At 43.9% G+C, this 21,344-nt stretch overlaps 1 protein-coding gene across 1 annotated transcript in view; it reads left to right on the top strand.

Annotated features, from left to right (window-relative positions):
* ZNF710 (zinc finger protein 710) overlaps positions 1–21,163 on the top strand; it is a 107,958-nt gene extending 86,795 nt beyond the window's left edge. The window contains exons 2-5 of the mRNA XM_040414135.1: positions 6,647–8,119; positions 13,426–13,617; positions 15,423–15,597; positions 19,686–21,163. Coding sequence (XP_040270069.1) covers positions 6,665–8,119; positions 13,426–13,617; positions 15,423–15,597; positions 19,686–19,855 — 1,992 coding nt within the window. The 5' untranslated portion in view covers positions 6,647–6,664 and the 3' untranslated portion in view covers positions 19,856–21,163. The remainder of the gene's footprint in view (positions 1–6,646; positions 8,120–13,425; positions 13,618–15,422; positions 15,598–19,685) is intronic.
* The last annotated feature ends 181 nt before the right edge of the window (positions 21,164–21,344 follow it).

The raw sequence follows: 21,344 nt of genomic DNA, 5'->3' as shown, positions 1-21,344 counted from the left end.
GCCCACTGGTCTTGGGGTAACTTCTCCCTCACGGCCACCTTTTCAAACATCGCCAGATAGGTCTCGACGTCATCCGAGGGGGACATCTTAGGGATCACCGCACGGACAGCTTTACGGGCATCGTGGACGTTCTGGATGTTGTAATAGCAGATGGTTAGTTTCCTGCTGCTGCAAGTTAGCCTCCACGAGGGCTTTCACGACCGCCTCCATTTTGTCAGGGGACACGGGTCGTAACCTTGCCGGCTTAATATAGGACATACACTTTTCGGCCTGCCTCACTGCGTTTACCCACATCCTCCACCAATTGTGGGGTTTTGCTCTGGTAGACAGGCTAGCGGACGCAGTATAGAGGCAATCACAAAGTCTTTAACTTAAACAGTTCAGTGTTTATTCACACTGTAGGGATTTGCTCTAGTAGGCAGGGTAAGCGGATGCAATACAGAAGAAAAACCACTGTTGAAAAGCAAAAGTCTGTGTTTATTCACACAAAAAAGGCAGAAAAGAAACACAATACTTGGCAGGGCCCTGGTGTTAATTCACACCGCAGGAATCCTTGTGTTAATTCACACAGCAAAAGTCCACAAGACTCAAAAACACGTCACCTGGCAGTCCACAGCAGGCTTTAGGGCGCCTGGCTTCCAGCTGGCAGCTCTCATGCAGCTCTCAGCCTTGCAGTATGGCAGAACTCCTCAGCTCCCAAAACACAGAGCTTCACTATCACCTGGAGGTTCATTCCACACCCAGCTGAGCTGCTGGCTGGACTTTTAAACCCCAGCCCAAAACCTGGCCTGGACGTGGGGAACAGCCACCCACCCTGCTCTTTGGCTGCTCCCAATAAGAACCGGCCCGGATTCGCTTTACAGCCACACTAAGTAAAACAGTGTCAGCGAGCACTAGCTGCCGCTGACACACAAAATTACCGGTTCTTATCTGACCGAGGCCAGGAACCTCGGTGACACGTACCTTCCGTCAATGACGGACCCCTGCGCCTTTTCACAACACATAAGGAAACACAAAATGACCATTCACAGTCTTGGTGTTTGTTCACACCATGCAATGTCCATAGAACAAAATCTTCACCTGGTTAGCAGTCTTTCTCCCAGCCGTCCACAGCAGGCTTTAGGGGCCTGTTTTCCAGCATGCAACTTTCAAGCCTTTAGCATGGCAACAGTTCACAGATCCCAAAACACAGAGACTCCCCAGCTTACCTGTCAGATGGAGGATCAACCACACCCAGCTGAGACTGCTGGCTGGGTTTTATATAGGCCAATAAAGACCCGGCCTGGAGCATGGGGAGCAGCCACCCACCCAGCACTTTGGCTACTCTCAGTAAGAGTTCGCCCAGATCGGCTTTACAGCCATACTAACAACAAACCATGTCAGTCAGCACTAGCTGCCGCTGACACTTAAAACTACCGTCTCTTACCTCACCGAGGCCAGAAGTCTCGGTGACACATACCTTCCATCAATGACGGCCCCTTGCGCCTTCCTACATTGGGGATGAGTGTTTGTAGAAATGCTTGTTTCCATCAGTGATTGTGAGACAAAACCTGGATCGGAGCCTCCACAGACATAAGGTATAATGGAAAGATTTGCTCCTGTTCAGTGTTTAGAGCCGCAGCTGGTTCTGGCTCACAATCACTGATGGAAATCACTGACCGAACAATGACATGTGAATGAGGTATAAGGGCTCATGCACACGAACTTATTTTCTTTCCGCTTCCGTTACGGGTTTTTTGCGAACCGTATGCGGAACCATTCACTTCAATGGGGCTGTAGAAAATACAGAAGATACTCCGTGTGCATTTCATTTCCGTTTGTCTGCATGGCTGTTCCGCAAAAAAGTAGTGCATGTCCCATTATTGTCCGCAAATCAAGGTCCGAGGCCCCATTCAAGTCAGTGGGTCCGCGAAAAATATGGAACGCACACAGAACACACCCGTATGTCATCCGCAAAAAAACTGATCAAATACGGAAACCATATGGATATGTTTTGTGCAATAATAGAACGGAAGAGGACTTAAATCAGAGGAAAAAAACTCAGCTACGGAACAATGAATCAGTGAAAAACAGACCGCAAAACAACAACGGTCGTGTACATGAGCCCTGAGGCTGAAAAAAGACATCTGTCCATCCAGTTCAGCCTGTTATCCTGCAAGATGATCCAGAGGAAGGCAAAAAAAACTTATGTGGTAGAAGCCAATTTTTCTTATTATAAGGGAAATCAAGAAATTAGAATAACTCCCTGGATCAATGGCCCTTCTCCAGAAATCTAGTAACTATAACCTATAATATTACCAGAAATACATCCAGGCCCCTCTTGAACTCTTTTATTGTACTCACCATCACCACCTCCTCAGGCAGAGAGTTCCATAGTCTCACTGCTCTTACCGTAAAGAATCCTCTTCTATGTTTGTGTAGAAACCTTCTTTCCTCTGGTCATAGTGGATGTCCCCTCGTCACAGGTGACTGTATCTTTTGGCTGGCATAAAAAATTGTTTCCGTGCAGCACATCTTTGTGTAAACAGGGATCTGCTGCCCAGGAACAATAATTCTCTATGGGGACAGGCAAGAAATCCATTTTTTTTATTTATTTAAATAATATTTTTGGTTCACCATGGGTAGGGCCGCTCTGTTCCATGGACCATTGCTCTGCCAGTAAAGCCGTCCAGGCCTCTCCTTGTTTGATTGACAGTCCCAGAGGCTTCAGAACTGGTAGTAATTGCAGTGCTATGCTTAGAGGATTGAATTTTCACAAGATAGGTGTTATGTTTTGGGGCATCTGCCCTACATGATATTGGAGGTGACGGAGTCCCTTTAACTGTTCAGTGCTATATCCATCAAGCCAGTTTTGACATCCATGTTGATAGTTATTAGAACAGACATTTTCAAAGAAAATCTAACATCTTTTGTTAAAGTGTATCACGTATGGGGGACCTCATTAGACTGATGCCAACCCCACATTCTACAATGTCATACATACATCTAAAGCGTGTCCCTGGCAGTCATCTAGGATCATCTCTGCAATGCTGCATCCTTTCCTTACCGATCCCTTTTCCATTACACCAACTTTCTTCTTCTGGAGTTCAGTACTTAGTACAGTGTTAGCTTTCAATTAAAGCAGCTGTTAATATTCCTGTCCTGACTCACTGGAAATGAATATGTTCTAGAATTACTGTATGGACGACCATGTATTCACCCATCTGTCATGTTTTGTGGGAAAGAGGAGAATCTGCGCTACTGCAGCTTTTTAATATAGGAAATCAAATGACCTGGAAGAAAAGGGAGGAATTCCTATTACCACAAGCAGTCTCTCCCAGGATTTGTGATGCCGCTGCTGCATTTTCAGAATTTGTGTTCATTTTCTTTTACATAATATCTTACCTGATGTGTAGGCTTTAGTAACAAATCTTTAATTATTGTGTTTAGGCTACCCTGCCAAAATAACATATTTGTTCATTAAAAATCCAGGTTAGGCTACTTTCACACTTGCGTTCGGAGCGGATCCGTCTGGTGTCTGTACAGACGGATCCGCTCCTATAATGCAAACGCTGGCATCCGTTCAGAAACGCTGGCATCAGTTTTTTTCAGATCTGATTTTTCACTTTGTGAAAACTCAGATCCGACAGTATATTCTAACACAGAGGCGTTCCCATGGTGATGGGGATGCTTCAAGTTAGAATATACTAAAAGAACTGTGTACATGACTGGTGCAGACTCTCCCCCCCCTCCCCTGTATTTAATTCATTGGTGGCCAGTGCGGCCCCCCCTCCCTCCCCTGTATTTAACTCATTGGTGGCCAGTGCGGCCGGCCCCCACTCCCTCCCTTTCCCCCCTGTATTTAACTCATTGGTGGCCAGTGCGGCCGCCCCCCCCCCCTGTTTTTAACTCATTGGTGGCCAGTGCGGCCGGCCCCCCCTCCCCCCGTTTTTAACTCATTGGTGGCCAGTGCGGCCGCCCCCCCCCCCTGTTTTTAACTCATTGGTGGCCAGTGCGGCCGCCCCCCCCCCCCCCCTGTTTTTAACTCATTGGTGGCCAGTGCGGCCGGCCCCCCCTCCCCCCCCCCCCCCCCGTTTTTAACTCATTGGTGGCCAGTGCGGCCGGCCCCCCCCCTCCCCCCTAAATAATATGACCGGCCCCCCATCATTGGTGGCAGCGGAGAGTTCTGATCGGAGTCCCAGTTTAATCGCTTGGACTCCGATCGGTAACCATGGCAACCAGGATGCTACTGCATTCCTGGCTGCCATGGTTACTTAGCCATTTCAGAAGCATTATACTTATCTGCGAAGTCTGTGTCCGGCCGGGCGTTCCTCCTACTGGTAAGTGAAAGGTCTATGCTATAGGCAATGCGCCGCACAGACCTTTCACTTACCAGTAGGAGGAGCGGCCGGTCACAGACATCGCAGGTAAGTATAATGCTTCTAAAATTGCTAAGTAACCATGGCAGCCAGGACTGCAGTAGCGTCTTGGCTGCCATGGTAACCGATCGAAGCCCCAGCGATTAAACTGGTACTCCGATCGGAACTCTCCGCTGCCACCAATGAGGGGGGGTCGGTCATTTTAATTAGGAGGGGGAGGGCACTGGCCACCAATGAGTTAAAAACAGGGGGGGGTGCGGCCGCACTGGCCACTAATGAGTTAAAAACAGGGGGGAGGGCGGGCCGGCCGCACTGGCCACCAATGAGTTAAAAACAGGGGGGGGGGAGGGGGGGCCCGCTGCACTGGCCACCAATGAGTTAAAAACAGAGGGGGGGGCCGCACTGGCCACCAATGAGTTAAAAGCAGGGGGGGGAGGGAGGGGGGGCCGGCCGCACTGGCCACCAATGAGTTAAATACAGGGGAGGGGGGGAGGGACTGCAGTAGCGTCTTGGCTGCCATGGTAACCGATCGGAGCCCCAGCGATTAAACTGGGACTCCGATCGGAACTCTCCGCTGCCACCAATGAAGGTGGGGTCGGTCATTTTAATTAGGGGTGGGAGGGGGGCCGGCCGCACTGGCCACCAATGAGTTAAAAACAGGGGGGGGAGGGGGGGCCGGCCGCACTGGCCACCAATGAGTTAAAAACAGGGGGGGGGAGGGGGGCCGGCCGCACTGGCCACCAATGAGTTAAATACAGGGGGGAGGGGGGCCGGCCGCACTGGCCACCAATGAGTTAAAAACAGGGGGGGGGAGGGAGGGGGGGGGCCGGCCGCACTGGCCACCAATGAGTTAAATACAGGGGAGGGGGGGAGGGTAAATACAGGCAGCAGGGGGCAGTCATGTACACAGTTCTTTTAGTATATTCTAAAACCAATTTTCAAAAGACCAGTATAATTTTAATCAGCAGGTTCAAACCTGCAAGTCAGTTTGCCTGGTTTAATAAGGCTGTTCCTGCTGACAGGTGCGCAAAGGAGGAACAAAATTACTAATAATGAAAATACCACTAAGACACATGACTTATGTTAGTTCTTGGCTTTGTGCAATCTCTTTTTGTTAGAAAGATCTTCAAATGATAAGTTGGCCGTAGAGTGTCCCACTGCGGGGTTATTCTAAAGGAGCAGAAGTGCTCCATTCCTCTGCATCGCCACTGCATGGTAAAAGAAACCTTACAGAGCCCACCTGCTGTCTATATAATGTGTGGAAATAGGGTATATGCTCTCTAATAGAGGAGCATACAGTGCTGGGGCTCCCCTCTATATTACCTGTAAGGGCATATAAATATTAAAAACAGAGGTGAAGTCAGACAACCCCTTTAAGACCAGGACATGGATATCATTTTTTTAATTTTTTTTATTCAGTATGTTAGAGGCTATATGGACACCTTTGACATTGAAAAACGATTTTTACATATTTTAAGTGGTTAACTTGATTATAAAAGTTACACTTTAATTTTGTCATTCATATCCAGATCCCTCATTATTCAGTTAGCAACCTGATCCTAGTTTTAGACTCATCTCATGTGGACATGCCCCTCCCAGTAATACTTGTTGGATCTGTGTGTCCAATATGCTGGTGTCACACTGCCTTGTGGTGCGTTCCTCCCTATCTACAGTCTGTGTGAGCCGCCCGCCTTGTATGGTTCCCCCTCTCCACTCTGCTGTTATCCCAAACATTGAAAGAAGGGAGGAGGAGAGCAGAGAGACAACAGAAACAGGAGCAGAGCTCTGATGGATTTACATCAAATTCAGCAGTATCAATTCTCATCTGGTAGCATTTGTAGATTAATGTTAACAATATATTTCATAATTTGGAAATTAGGACAGAGTGCCGTTTTATAATGTTAACCATATCCCAACGCTGACCCTGCATAGAGATGATGGGGCTTGCGGTGTGAATGAAGTACAAGTGTTACATGCCCCTTTAGGCTACCTCCAAGAAATGTCTGTCTGTACACCAAGTAATGCTTCCCTATGTAATGTAAGGGAATGTTGCACTTGTCATTCCCAAAAGTCTACTGTGATCTCAAGAAAGACTTGGGATAGGGTAGATATTGCAAACTTGCACTCCATCCCATTTCCAACTCTCACTGGTATTAGTTCATTATAATGTAGGGCATACTTAACAGTACCTCATGTGTGCATACAAATATACAGTACATTGCATGTGTAAAGAGAAGTTTTTTTTAGGTCTTCAGATAGTCTAATAAAAATATGTACTTTCTCCACAGGAAGGGCATGCCATTCTGATGGTATGTAATATGGATCGGTTCACTGATTTTGGCACCCAGACTGATGCCGTGGTGGTACTCTCTCTAGCACAGGCTGCTGTTCTGGGCCTTGTGTCAGATAACGAGCTTTTTGGAGCCACAATCAGCCCAAGTGGATTCTTCCCCGCTTCCAGGAGTGACTTTTCAGATAATGGACCTATCGAGGCAGAGCAGCCAGAAGGTGAAAACTACCTGAACACTGGAGGAAAAGTTGCAGCTGAACCACTAGAAGATGATGCCTTGGATTCAGAAAAACATCCAAAACGGAAGAAACGTCTTCCAGTCAAAGTGGTTCCGAAAATTAAATGTGAAAAACCTGAAGAGGAGGCAGATGCAGGGGAGATCTGCCAGGTCACAATAGGAGCCAAAAGTGAAGAAGATGAAAATGAGGAAATGGTTTCACAAGATATTCAGGAGCACAATACTATACCAAACACTTCTACGAAAATGATTGACCTCAATACATTCCATAAGAAGCCAAAGAGGTTTCGCCACTTTCGAGAAAGACCACGTCATGTGGACACTGAGTATCGACGCATTTTACCGCACCACATCCAAAACTCCTACCCTCTTCCACCTATGCCAATGATCCCTGGGAACTCCAGCTTGGACAGTATGCAAAGGCAGTGTAGTTTTGGGCCTAGCGTAATGCAGCCTAGTGACCTTAGCACCTCAATAGTTGGATCACCAAAAACTGAGGACAATGTGCAAAGCTTTATTTGGCCTGAACCTAACGAACATGAAACGGATACAGCTGAAACAGTTGAACGCAACAAAAAGGCTCAGTTGGATAGGTTGGATATAAATGTACAGATTGATGACTCTTATCTAGTGGAGGCTGGTGATCGTCAGAAACGGTGGCAGTGCCGAATGTGTGAGAAATCCTATACCTCAAAGTACAACTTAGTCACACACATCCTGGGGCACAGTGGCATCAAACCCCATTCATGCCCACACTGCAACAAACTTTTCAAACAGCCAAGTCACTTACAAACTCACCTCCTTACACACCAAGGGACAAGACCACACAAGTGTGAGGTGTGCAACAAAGCATTTACACAGACCAGCCACCTGAAGAGACACATGTTACTCCACACAGATATCAAACCCTACAGCTGCCGCTTTTGTGGCCGGGGCTTTGCCTACCCCAGCGAACTCAAGGCCCACGAAGTAAAACATGAAAATGGTCGGTGCCACGTCTGTGTTGAATGTGGACTGGACTTTGCTACATTAACACAGTTGAAACGTCATATCTCCTCACACCAAGGACCCACCATGTACCAGTGTCTGGAGTGCAACAAGTCCTTCCACTATCGCAGTCAGCTACAGAACCATATGATGAAACATCAGAATGTACGACCATTTGTCTGTAAAGAGTGTGGCATGGAATTCAGCCAAATCCATCATCTCAAGCAGCATTCACTTACGCACAAGGTATTTCATTCATACACCCACAATACTATTCATTGAAATATATATATGTATTTAGAGTGTTTTTCCGGTATTTGCTAGGTATTCATATGCGTCAGGCTTTCTCACATATTGTTATGCTGCATTATATAAGAATATGATGTAGGACCAACATCAGAAAAGCAGAAGCTTGTGTTCGGCCCCTATTTGAAGTCTAGTACATTTCTGAAGTTGTGATAAGGGGAACATCCATGAAATCTGACATAAACATATATCCATTAGCCTACCACACAGCATGTCATATGTTATATTCCATAAATATTTAAGAATTGTCTGCTATTTTTCTCAGCCCATGTTTATAGAGAATTGGTTTGCATGGTATCTGTTGGCTAGCAAAAAAAATTGTCTTACATGCATTCAGTTTTTGTTCTGTTTGATTGTGTATTTATCCTTTTTTTTTCTTGCTATCTGGCTCCCTCTAGTGTATAGTGAAGGTAAACCATTGACAAAATCTGCTTCTAAAACCTGGAATGATTTAGGCTGCGTTCACACGGGCGAGATTTCCGCGCGGGTGCAATGCGGTAGGTGAACGTATTGCACCCGCCCTGAATCCCGACCCATTCATTTCAATGGGGCTGTTCAGATGAGCGGTGATTTTCACGCATCACTCGTGCGTTGCGTGAAAATCGCGGCATGCTCTATATTCTGCGTTTTTCACGCAACGCAGGCCCCATAGAAGTGAATGGGGTTGCGTGAAAATCGCAAGCATCCGCAAGCAAGTGCGGATACGGTGCGATTTTCACGCACGGTTGCTAGGAGACGATCGGGATGGAGACCCGATCATTATTATTTTCCCTTATAACATGGTTATAAGGGAAAATAATAGCATTCTGAATACAGAATGCATAGTACAATAGCGCTGGAGGGGTTAAAATAAAATAAAAAAATAATTTAACTCACCTTAGTCCACTTGATCGCGCAGACCGACATCTCCTTCTGTCTCCTTTGCTGAACAGGACCTGTGGTGAGCATTCATTACATGAACAGGACCTTTGGTGACGTCACTCTGGTCATCACATGATCCATCACATGATCTTTTAAAATGGTGATGGATCATGTGATGACCGGAGTGACGTCACCAAAGGTCCTGTTCATGTAATGAATGCTCACCACAGGTCCTGTTCAGCAAAGGAGACGCCGGTCTGCGCGATCAAGTGGACTAAGGTGAGTTAAATTATTTTTTATTTTATTTTAACCCCTCCAGCACTGTTTTACTATGCATTCTGTATTCAGAATGCTATTATTTTCCATTATAACCATGTTATAAGGGAAAATAATAAAATCTACAGAACACTGATCCCAAACCCGAACTTCTGTGAAGAAGTTCGGGTTTGGGTACCAAACATGCGCGATTTTTCTCACGCGAGTGCAAAACGCATTACAATGTTTTGCACTCCCGCGGAAAAACCGCGGGTGTTCCCGTAACGCACCCGCACATTTTCCCGCAAAGCCCGTGTGAACCCAGCCTTAGGGGAGAAGAAAGAATGGAGATAACTGAACTGCAACATGACTATCTAGTTTTGAGTGGTGGTGTGCTTTAATTCCTTTCCCACCTTCTTTTCCTTCTTTCTGATACTTTACATTGGTCCAGGAATGTGGGCTGCTTTATGCAGGTTATCCAGGCTAGAGAGCTGGTGCCTAAAAAAACTAGAATTGTGGAAGAAAAGTATATTTTTTTTAAAATAGTGGCTGTATAGGGTCAAAAAACATCAGCATTTTATACATTTTATTATTCTTGTAGCCTTACTATTGTGTTAGTCGTGTAAGGAACTGGAGAAAGTAAGCGGCCATTTTGTGTATATATATATATATAGAATTTCCAGTTTACCGTAGGTTATGTTTTGAAACTTGGCCGAGGATATTGTGGATTTGTGATCTGAACAGCCACTTAAAAAGGAGCCACAAACTATTAAAATATGTGCTTCAAAAGAAACTGTCTCACATACATTATGGTTGGTGTCTAACATTTTTTTTGCAAAGAGCTTTTTAGCAACATTTATTATACATACTCAGGAACAGAATAAGGGCTCATGCACATGACCGTATGTATTTTGCGTTCTGCAAAACACTGATCCTCAAAAAATATGAATGACGTCCATATTTTGCGGAACAGAACTTAGCTGGCCCCTAAAAAAAAAACTGTTCTGTCCTTGTCCGTTATGCGTACAAAGAAAGAACATGTTCTATTTTATTTTTATTTTTTTTGCAGAACGTACATGCGGATATATGCGGAAACGCACATGAAGTAACTTCCATTTTTTTTTTTGCGGACCCATTGAAATTAATGATTCTGCATACGGTCCGCAAAAAAAAAAAGTACAGACACGGAAAGAAAATACGGTTGTGTGCGCATGAGCCCTGAGGGTCCATTCACACGTCCGCACGAATGAGCCGCATCCGTTCCGCAATTTTTTTCCATACATTTCAATGGGACAGGCATAGGCATTTGTATCATAGTGCCGTCCACGTGTGGTCCGCAAAATGCGTAACGCACATGGCCATAGACATAAGAGAATATCATCCAAACCCACCATTTTCAGCCTTCCAACTCCCCTCGACAGGTGTGTTCAGTTACAAAGTATAAGGCTTATTGAATTTCCACGACTGATTATTTTGTTCTCAGAGGAGCGAGGTTGCCGCCAGAGGAGATTTCTGGGGGCATAAGATAGAAGCAGGTTGATGGTTGAACAGCTGCACCACACTTTTTAGCCCATATTGTCTACTACAGGCAGCAGTCATTGGGCAAATGATCTTGCTGAGAATTTGCTTTCATGTGGACTAGCGACTATTAAACTAGGGACTTCTGTCATCGGCCGGCTAAAATGATCTTGTATCTTCATTTTTGCACTTTTGTTTTTTCATTTTTCTTTCTTCCAGGAGCCATAACTTTTTACATTCTCCGTTGACATAGCCATATGAGGGCTTATTTCTTGCAGGACAAGTTGTATTTTTAATGATAACATTTCACTTGCCATAGCTTGTATCTGAAAATGGGGAAAAATTCTTTGTGGGGTGAAACTGCCAAAAAAAAATAATAATGCAATTCTGCCATGTTTTTTTGAGTTTTGTGTTTACAGTTTTCATTGTCTGCTAAAAGTGATATGACAGCCTTAGGGTGGGTTCGCACTAGCGTTATGGCATTCCTTTATAGGTTCCGTTTATAACGGAATGCCCAGACGGAATGCAGAACGGAAACCTTTAAGAGGCATTCCGCTTTGCTCCGTCCTAATAGAAGTCTATGTCGACAGGACTTTTTTTTCCGTCCTGCATAACGGAAACCAGACGGATCTGTTATGCTGCCCATAGACTTCTATTAGGACGGAGCAAAGCGGAATGTCTCCTAAAGGCTTCCGTTTTGCATTCCGTTATAAACGGAGCCTATAACAGAATGCCATAGCGCTTTTTCATCTACAGACCTATGGGAGGTATCATTTTTTGCAGGTGAGCTGTAGTTTTAATTGGTATTTTGGGGTGAATTTTATTTTTTAATCACTCTTTATTCTTCTTTGGGGGGTTTGGGGGTGGCATTATGAATAAAAACAGCATTACAGGGCTTGCAGCACATAAATATTTTCCGGTTGCAGCAATACCAATAACGCTTATTTTTTTAATTGGTTATGCTTAATGTGTAAAAGGGGTGAAGTTTTACTATTTTTGTTTCTATATTTTTTTAAGATTTTCTTTCTCTGTAGTTTTTAGTACCTCACAATATGCGATTTTTTTTTTTATCGCTAGTACCATAGACTGCAATAGAATACTATTGCAGTCTATGGGATTTTGATTTAACTGCAGGGGCTCCAACCGTATGACAGAGGGAGCTCCGTCCCTTCATCTAGATCCCGTGGTCGCCACTGACCACCAGTGTCTGAGGGGTTAAATGACTGGGATCGGAGTCTTCTCCAATTCTGATTCCTGCTATAATATACAGCCAGCACTCATATATGGAGCAAGCTCAGCTCGTCAACCCGCTCTATACAACCCACTAACAAATATGGCATACATGTAATTGATTGTTCATCAGGTGAAATTTAACCCCTTAACACAATCGTTTTGGTTGAAATTGTCTGTTTTTGGCACGAACGTATGGCTTTTATAGTTTATTGCGGTCCGTTTTTCACGGATCCCTTGTTCCGTTTTTGAGTTCCGTTGTGTTCCCGTTTCCTTTCTGTTTTTCTGTTCCGTTTTTCCGTATGCCATGTACAGTATACAGTAATTACATAGAAAAAATTGGGCTGGGCATAACATTTTCAATAGATGGTTCAGCAAAAACGGAACAGATACGGAAGACATATGGATGCATTTCCGTATGTGTTCCGTTTTTTTTGCGGACCCATTGACTTGAATGGAGCCACGGAACGTGATTTGCAGCCAAATATAGGACATGTTCTATCTTTCAACGGAACGGAAAAACGGAAACGGAATGCATACGGAACACATTTCGTTTTTAATGCAGAACCATTGAAATTAATGGTTCCGTATACGGAACACAAAAAAACGGCCCGTACACTCGCAAAGCAAACGTTCGTGTGAACTAGGCCTTAATCAACTGTACACTGTTTATTGGCACCTTTACTCCCCTGTGAGAAGACTTGCAGGTTTTGTCAAGTGTACATTGGCATATGGAGGCAGGGTCGGATTGGCCAGTAGGTCCAGTCTCTGAAGTCATAGTGGGCCACAAAGGTCCAAAAACCCATTTGAATCACTTACCGCAAAGTTCTATATCTACTTTATGATTCAAAACCTATTACACTTTATTGATGATATAGGGCGTTGGGCCCTGAGAATAATCTCCTCTGATGGGCCCAAGGAACCCCAGTCTGACACTATATGGGGGAACGAGGAAGAATAGCTGTTGGCAAAATGAGCATTATGCCCACAGCTATTGAATGTGTATGGACAGCTCTAGTCATTCAAGCAGAAGCAGGACTTAAGCTATAGTATGTCGGCCTTGTGTAGTCGGACTCATTTCTCATTTCATTCTGCTGGTGGGAGTTATAAGCTGCTTTCAGTCAGTGATGGTGAGCCAAGAGTGGAGGCTACATAGAGATGAGGTATAAAACATGCCCCTGGTTTTGGCTCACAATCACTAACCAAACACTGATGTGTGACCACTATCCAAAGAGACCTTTTACCGCTCCTTTATTTGGTCACCCTGCATTAAAACTGTAATAAATCAGAATCTGAGGCAGCACTTTTTCATATCATTCATTCATCATGACCCTAGATTAATGTCCCTCAAACTCTTAATCTGTATTCTTTATTTGTTCCAGGGAGTAAAGGAGTTTAAATGTGAGGTATGTGGGCGGGAATTCACTCTGCATGCCAACATGAAGCGCCACATGCTGATCCATGCCAGTGTTCGCCCATTCCAGTGCCATATCTGCTTTAAGACCTTTGTACAGAAGCAAACGCTGAAGACCCATATGATAGTGCACTCCCCCGTGAAGCCGTTCAAATGCAAGGTACAAGCCAGGCTGACAGTGGCACAGCTCAACGCTTCAGTGTGACCAGGGAAATTGCTTATGTCAGTTCTAAAAAAAATTATATTTTGAAATGATTTCTTCTTCAAAGCTGAGCAGTGTTTGTGTTACCTGGTCTTAGAATGTCCTAGAACTAGGAAGAGGCCTCCTCGGAGGTTTTCCCTACAAAACATTGCCTGTGTTGCCTAAGGCTTCTTTCTCGGCAATATGGCTGTGGTCAGCAGAACTTAGAAGAGCGATTATAAAGTAAGATGCAGGGCAGACTATGTGTTCTTTCTACAGTTTGGGACCGATCTACATATTGGATGAGAATCCCTGCAGTTAGAGTGCTGCCACAAGTACAGGATTATTTTTTGCACTTTTTTTGGAAGCTAAAACCAGGAGTGGATTCAAAATAGCGAAGTTGTATCTTTCCTTAAAGGGGTTATCCAATTTCTGAAACAGCCCCCCCCCCCCATGTGTCGGGCCCCTCACAGGTAATATACTTACCCCGCTCCCGATCCCCGTACTGCCGCTTCTTCCTGTACACAGATGAAAACATCCGGTGTCGGGAGGAGCAGCCAATGGCAGGTGGGGACGAGCCTCCCTAGCATCGTGGGTGACGCTAAGGAGGCTCCCCTTCCCCCCGCCCCCAGATGTTTTTATCCGTGTACAGGGAGAAGCAGCAGCGGTGGGGCGGGGGCCAGGAGCGGCGCTGGGAGCAGGGTAAGTATACTACCTGTTATGGGCCCGGCGCATGGCAAGGCTGTTTCAGAAATTGGATAATCCCTTTAATACTGGCTTCAAAAACTGCATAAAATAATCTGCACGTGTGACTGTACCCTACGGGGACATTCATGGTAGATAAAGTGTTTCTTGTTTTATCTAATGAAATGTGGTTGGAGGTCTTTTTAAAAATAAAATAAAGTTGCAAAAATCTGACAAGCATTTAATTCGGAGTCTGTGCTGACCCTCAAATGTCTGCTGCAGATTTGTGGTTTAATTGCTGCATGTGCAATTGCAGATCAGCCCCATTAAATGGGACTAATCCACGTGTGAGACCCGCTGCAGTTTCTGCATGGAAACTGGACCAAGAAGGGACATACTCTTTCTTGATACAGGTTTGAAATCCTTGCAGAAAACCCTGCACATATGAACAGCAGCAGGGGTTCCCACTCAAGAACAACGGGAGATAGAATAGATGCAAGTTTTCTTTGGATTTCAGTGCAGAATACATGCCGAAATCCACATGGAAATTTGCAGTGTGAACATTTCCTTAGGTGTTGTCAAACACTTTTTAGGTCCAAGAGCATCTTTGAACTGACCATTCTTTATTCCAGGCATGCTCAACCTGCGGCCCTCCAGCTGTTGCAAAACTACAACTCCCAGCATGTCCGAGCAGCCTACAGCTATGAGCCTACACCAGGGCATTGTGGGAGTTGTAGTTTTAAGGTAGCTGGAGGGCCGCAGGTTGAGCATGCCTGCTTTATTATAATACTTCAAATAGAACCTGTGATGGGAAATGGCTGCTCTTGGTTAGAATTTGCCCATTTGTCCCTCTGTTCCTAGAGTATGGAAAGAACTGTTAGCAATTATATATCATGAAAAAGCCCCATCTCTATACATTATGCGATGCAGCAAGAGAGAAAAGACCCTGGCTATGTATGAAATGTATGGCTTCACTGTTTCCTCAGGATGTGCAGATTCATTGTAATGTGTCTCATTTTGCTTCCAATAAAGAGACCATTAGCATCAAATGCACGACATGTCCTGCATAGCTTATCTATTTGTATCGCTTTCTTTCCTAGGTTTGCGGAAAATCTTTCAACCGAATGTATAATTTGCTGGGTCACATGCACCTTCATGCAGGATACAAGCCCTTTAAATGCCCATATTGCTCCAGCAAGTTTAACCTGAAAGGCAACCTCAGTCGTCACATGAAGGTCAAACATGGGGTGATGGACATCAGTTTGGAAAGCCAAGGTTAGAATCCGCATCATTTCTCTTCGTAAAACTAATTGTCAAGGAAAATGCTACTGGAAACTTAAAGGTGTTATCCAAAATCTATAATGCCCGTTCCCCGAACAGAGGTTATACTTACCTGGCTCCCCGACACCCATGTCGTTCCTGGTTCCCACGCGGCCACCACTGCATCTCCCCGTCATGTGGATGGGGGCGCAGCCAATAGCAGGCTGCGTGACGCTAGGGAGGCTCATTTCCGTTGCGGCCTGCCATTGGCCAACACCCCCCCTCCCCTGGATGTTTTCATCCGTGCAGCGGGGAGATGCATGCAGCGGCGGCCATCAGAAGGGATGTGGGTGCTGGGGAGCCAGGTAAGTACAACCTCTGTGAGGGGCCTGGGCATATAGGGGGGCATCTTGGATAACCCCTTTAAGAATAACTATCATTTATATTTTCCACAAATCCATAGCACAAGCCAAGAGAAAAAACTTTGTAATATGTTTTATTTATTTTATTCACTTATATAGTGTTGACATATTCCGCAGCACATTACAGACATTAGCATCCAACTGTCCCCAATGAGGCTCACAATCTAAGGTCCCTATCAGTATGTCTTTGGAGTGTGGGAGGAAACCAGAGTACCCAGAGGAAATTCAGATAGAAAGGAAGGCTCCAGCACCAAGCGTGGACGTTTGAAAATCCCAATCTTTATTCAGCAATGTTCCATAAATATACAGCAATCAGTGGCACCAGCCCCCGCTTAATCCCAGGAAATCAACGCGTTTCGAACAGTGGTGTTCTTAGTCATGATCTGAGGTGTCTGACATGGTCGACATTGAAATAGGGTCCTGCTCCCACTACTCCGCCCCCCAGGAGGAGTTCTGGAGAAGTGGGTTGGACACAAAGGCAATCAGGTCCATGTGAGACACCTGTACAAACATATTCACCCGTGGCATAAAACATACAGACTAACATTAAGCAAACTCACAATTTAACAATTTAAAATCATATGGTTTTACCTATCAATATATATAGAATATTGGCCCCACACAGTAAAAGGTGTCAATATCAGCAAAGAGAACCAATAGTAAAAATAGATAAATATAAAAAACAAAAGCAAAGAGGCAGAAATACGAGAGCACAAAAGCATAAGAATACAAAACTACAAAAAAAACTACAAAAAATACACGAATATGACCATGTGAAGGAGATTATATATGTGTATGTTCCATTGTGTATTTAGCCATATCATATTCGGTACAACATAGCAAATCCCAACTCTTTTGTTTCAAAATCCGGATCCATGTTTCAAAGTAGCCATAGTTCTAAACAATTCATATTCCCTAAATGAGGAAAAAGTAACATGTATAAAAAAGGTTTTATTAATGAAGGATGACAATCAAAAAACACTGTATAATCCTAAAAATCGCCTGGTGTGAATTCATGCCCTAATCTGCGCTTATCCGGCAGTCAAAGGGTTGTGGCCGGCATGAGTTTAATTGACTGCCACACCTCGTAGTGTTTTTCTCCTGCTACATAGGAAGATCCTTTCAGGGCGGTTACTTTGGTATTCACAGAGAAAATATAGTGTGAATAGGGACCGAGATTTTGAAAGAGAGAAAAACACTACGAGGTGTGGCAGTCAATTAAACTCATGCCGGCCACAACCCTTTGACTGCCGGATAAGCGCAGATTAGGGCATGAATTCACACCAGGCGATTTTTAGGATTATACGGTGTTTTTTGATTGTCATCCATTAATAAAACCTTTTTTATACATGTTACTTTTTCCTCATTTAGGGAATATGAATTGTTTAGAACTATGGCTACTTTGAAACATGGATCCGGATTTTGAAACAAAAGAGTTGTGATTTGCTATGTTGTACCGAATATGATATGGCTAAATATACAATGGAACATACACATATATAATCTCCTTCACATGGTCATATTCGTGTATTTTTTGTAGTTTTTTTGTAGTTTTGTATTCTTATGCTTTTGTGCTCTCGTATTTCTGCCTCTTTGCTTTTGTTTCTTTTATTTATCTATTTTTACTATTGGTTCTCTTTGCTGATATTGACACCTTTTACTGTGTGGGGCCAATATTCTATATATATTAATAGGTAAAACCATATGATTTTAAATTGTTAAATTGTGAGTTTGCTTAATGTTAGTCTGTATGTTTTATGCCACGGGTGAATATGTTTGTACAGGTGTCTCACATGGACCTGATTGCCTTCGTGTCCAACCCACTTCTCCAGAACTCCTCCTGGGGGGCGGAGTAGTGGGAGCAGGACCCTATTTCAATGTCGACCATGTCAGACACCTCAGATCATGACTAAGAACACCACTGTTCGAAACGCGTTGATTTCCTGGGATTAAGAGGGAGCTGGTGCCACTGATTGCTGTATATTTATGGAACATTGCTGAATAAAGATTGGGATTTTCAAACGTCCACGCTTGGTGCTGGAGCCTTCCTTTCTATCTGAATTTACTACATGGACTGACTTGTGTCCGCCCCGTGCACCGCTATATTGGACATCGGAGGTGAGCTGGCTATTTTGCCTTTTTTTTCTCATACCCAGAGGAAATCCACAGAAAGACAGGGAGAACATACAAACTCCATGCAAATGTTGTCTTTTGTTGGATTAGATCACTGAGCCACCGTGCTGCCCCTATTATTACATACAAATGCTTCTTTCACCACTTATCAGGATCCCCTCCTCCTCCGTCCTGCATGTATGATGTCCTCTATGCTGATGCTACTGTGTGTGTGACAGAGATAGGAGAGCAGTATCTCCTCTTCTCTACCTGTGTATGGTAACCAGTCTCTGTCCACTCTGGTGCTGAGTGCAGGGACAAATTACAATTAGGGCTCATTCACACGACCATATGAATGGGTTCTCATCCGTTCTGCAATTTTGCGTAACGGGTGCGGACCGATTCATTTCAATGGGGTCACAAAAGATGCTGTCCGGATCCGTTGCTCTGTTCCATGGCCCCGCAAAAAAGATAGAACATGTCCCATTCTTGTCCACAATCGCAGACAAGAATAGGCATTTCTATAACGGGCCGCCCGTTCCGTTCCGCAAAACGCTGTGCAGTCGTGTGAATGCTCCCTTAGAGATAGAGCTTGTAGTGGGGAAAAACAAGTGATAAATGCAGGATACAAGTAATATACTGGTCACAAATAGTGTGATTCTTCATGTACACTTTCACCCAGAATGACAGGTACATTAAAGGGGCCTTTACACAGGCTGACAATTGAACAGATCATCGCTAACCAGCATTACTAGTAACACTGGTTAGCGATGATCTGGCAGTGAAAACGCACCGCTGATTACCCAAAGAACAAGCAAAACATTCATTCATCGGGTAATTGTATATTTTGTGCAGCACAAAAGATTGAGATCACCATACTCTGGAGGAGCTCGGTGCATGTAAATGCATCGGTCTACTCTACTAGCGATCAGCCGATTGTCGGGAAAGAGCGCTTCCTTTCCGACAATCTGCTAGATCAGGCATCCTCAAACTGTGGCCCTCCAGCTGTTGCAAAACTACAACTCCCAGCATGCTCGAACAGCCTACAAGTATCAGCCTACATCAGGGCATTGTGGGAGTTGTAGTTGTAAAACAGCTGGAGGGCCACAGTTTGAGGATGCCTGTGCTAGATGGTCACCCCGTGTAAAGGGACCATCATTCTTCCCCATACTGTCTCTATGTTTCCCGGCAGCAGATCGTGTTTACACTGCAGGATCTGCTACTGGGAAACAATGTCCTTCGCTCGTTCATCGGCGGTGCATTTACTCCGCTAGTAACACTTGTTAGCGATGATATGTTTAATTGTCGGGCCTTTTATACACTTTCATATAGTAATTATGTTTAGAAAGCACAAGAGCTCTAAAACTAAACCACAGATATGTACATATAATACTGCTGCTATACGTCATCAATCTCCAGTTTCAGACACTATTGAGCAAGAGATTCATGCACAATTATTGAGACTGAGGAAGTGGGATTCAAGCCTTGGTCTTCAGCATATCTGTTAGTGCCATGATGACCAAGCCACGTCTACTGACTCCTATTCCATCACTTATTGTTCTTCTATAGATCCAATGATGAACCTTCCTGACCAAGAAGCCAATAATATGGAAAGCCAACAAGAAATGGATGACTTTGAAGAGAACTCATACAGTTATGGAGAAGTGGAGAATGCATCAGATGATCAGTCAATGGCTGAGCAAACAATGAAAGATATGGTCTATTACAATGTCTTATAGTTATAAGTCCATGTTCCAAGCCTGACAGATGAAATCCTTGAACTTAGTTCATTTTCTGAAATCCAGTTTTACTTCTTGTATCAAATCACAATTGAAACAACTATTTGTGCATCATTTATCAGCTATGGCCTTATGGAGAAGCATGGATGTATATAGGTACATATCAGCACATTGTTTCTCTAGCTCTGGTCTGGTTTGATCAAGATGGATATAATGTCAGCAGGCATATTTCTAAGTTGGACTTTCATTATAGTAGGTCCTTTTATGGACCATGCACAGACTCTTATTTCTGGTTTTGTAGCTTGACCACTGGTGTTGTTAGAAGTTTGCTTTTGTCACATTTTATGTTACTATGCTTTGCATCAGAAATGTAGTATCTATAATCTGGAATGAAACCTAATCTAGTGAATTTGTCCATGTAGCCCACTACCTTTCCTTCATGCTCAGAAGCAGATTGTCTTACACTGAGGGGCTTTTTAGAAACAGGACACCCTGAAAAAATAGCCCTTGATTTTATCAAAGAGACATGGAGCCTTGTTTTAGAATGTTTCTGACTGAGGGTTAAGACCTCTACAGATATTGCTTTGCCGTCCAGGTGCACATTGGTCCTTGCAAAGCAGTCTACTACTTTCCATGCTGCGTGGAACTGATTGTATACCTATTCACACTTGATATTTTGACAGTGAAAGGGAATTCGAGGAGACCTTGGTTCATGAAATGAGCTGTAGCAACATAAGTTGCCTTTCTACCTCTTCTGCTCTCCTCGGCCCTACCTACAAAGAGACTGATCGCTACTGATCTGTATATTACACTGTACTGTATTTTTCAATGCACCATTTGATTGGTTTGGAAATAACTATTTAACTGTCTTAGTCTGCTTCATATTACATTAGTAAGGAACTGTGAGAAATCCTTGGAACCCGGTCATATATGTATGCCAGTTACGGACCACTTCTTAGATAGTTCACTTGTTTTTCTGTCATTGGGCCTTCCGGTAAGTCTAATTCTATAGGCCTCATTTAAAAGAAATTATTTTTTTCAAATTTGCATATTTTATATTCTAAATTATCAATATACAGTATAATTGTTTCTCTATGTTCTAGACATATGAGGAAAATAAAGTCAGTTTTCCTACATTTTCCCCGTGTCAATCATATTATTAGGTCCAGCCTTTGTCTCCTGCAGAAGGTTATGTTCATTCTTGAATCTCAAGCCAACAATACAAATATTTTAGTGGGAAAATGAAGTATGTCACAACTATTACATTCTGTATTGGATATAGGCCAAACTCATCCCCTCACAGGAAAAGATTGCACTTATTAGGGTACTTTCACACTTGCGTTGTTTGATTCCGGCAGGCAGTTCCGTTCCCTGAACAGGCAAACTGTATGCAAACGCATGTCATTTTTTCTGACCGATCAGGCAATTTTCTGACTGATCAGGATCCTGATCAGTCTGAAAAATGCCTGTTCAGTCAGAAAAATGCATT

This window comes from Bufo bufo, chromosome 1, assembly GCF_905171765.1.
Source record: "Bufo bufo chromosome 1, aBufBuf1.1, whole genome shotgun sequence".
Taxonomy (NCBI): domain Eukaryota; kingdom Metazoa; phylum Chordata; class Amphibia; order Anura; family Bufonidae; genus Bufo; species Bufo bufo.
Note: the sequence above shows the minus strand (reverse complement) of the source record. Positions and strands in the feature narration are given on the sequence as shown.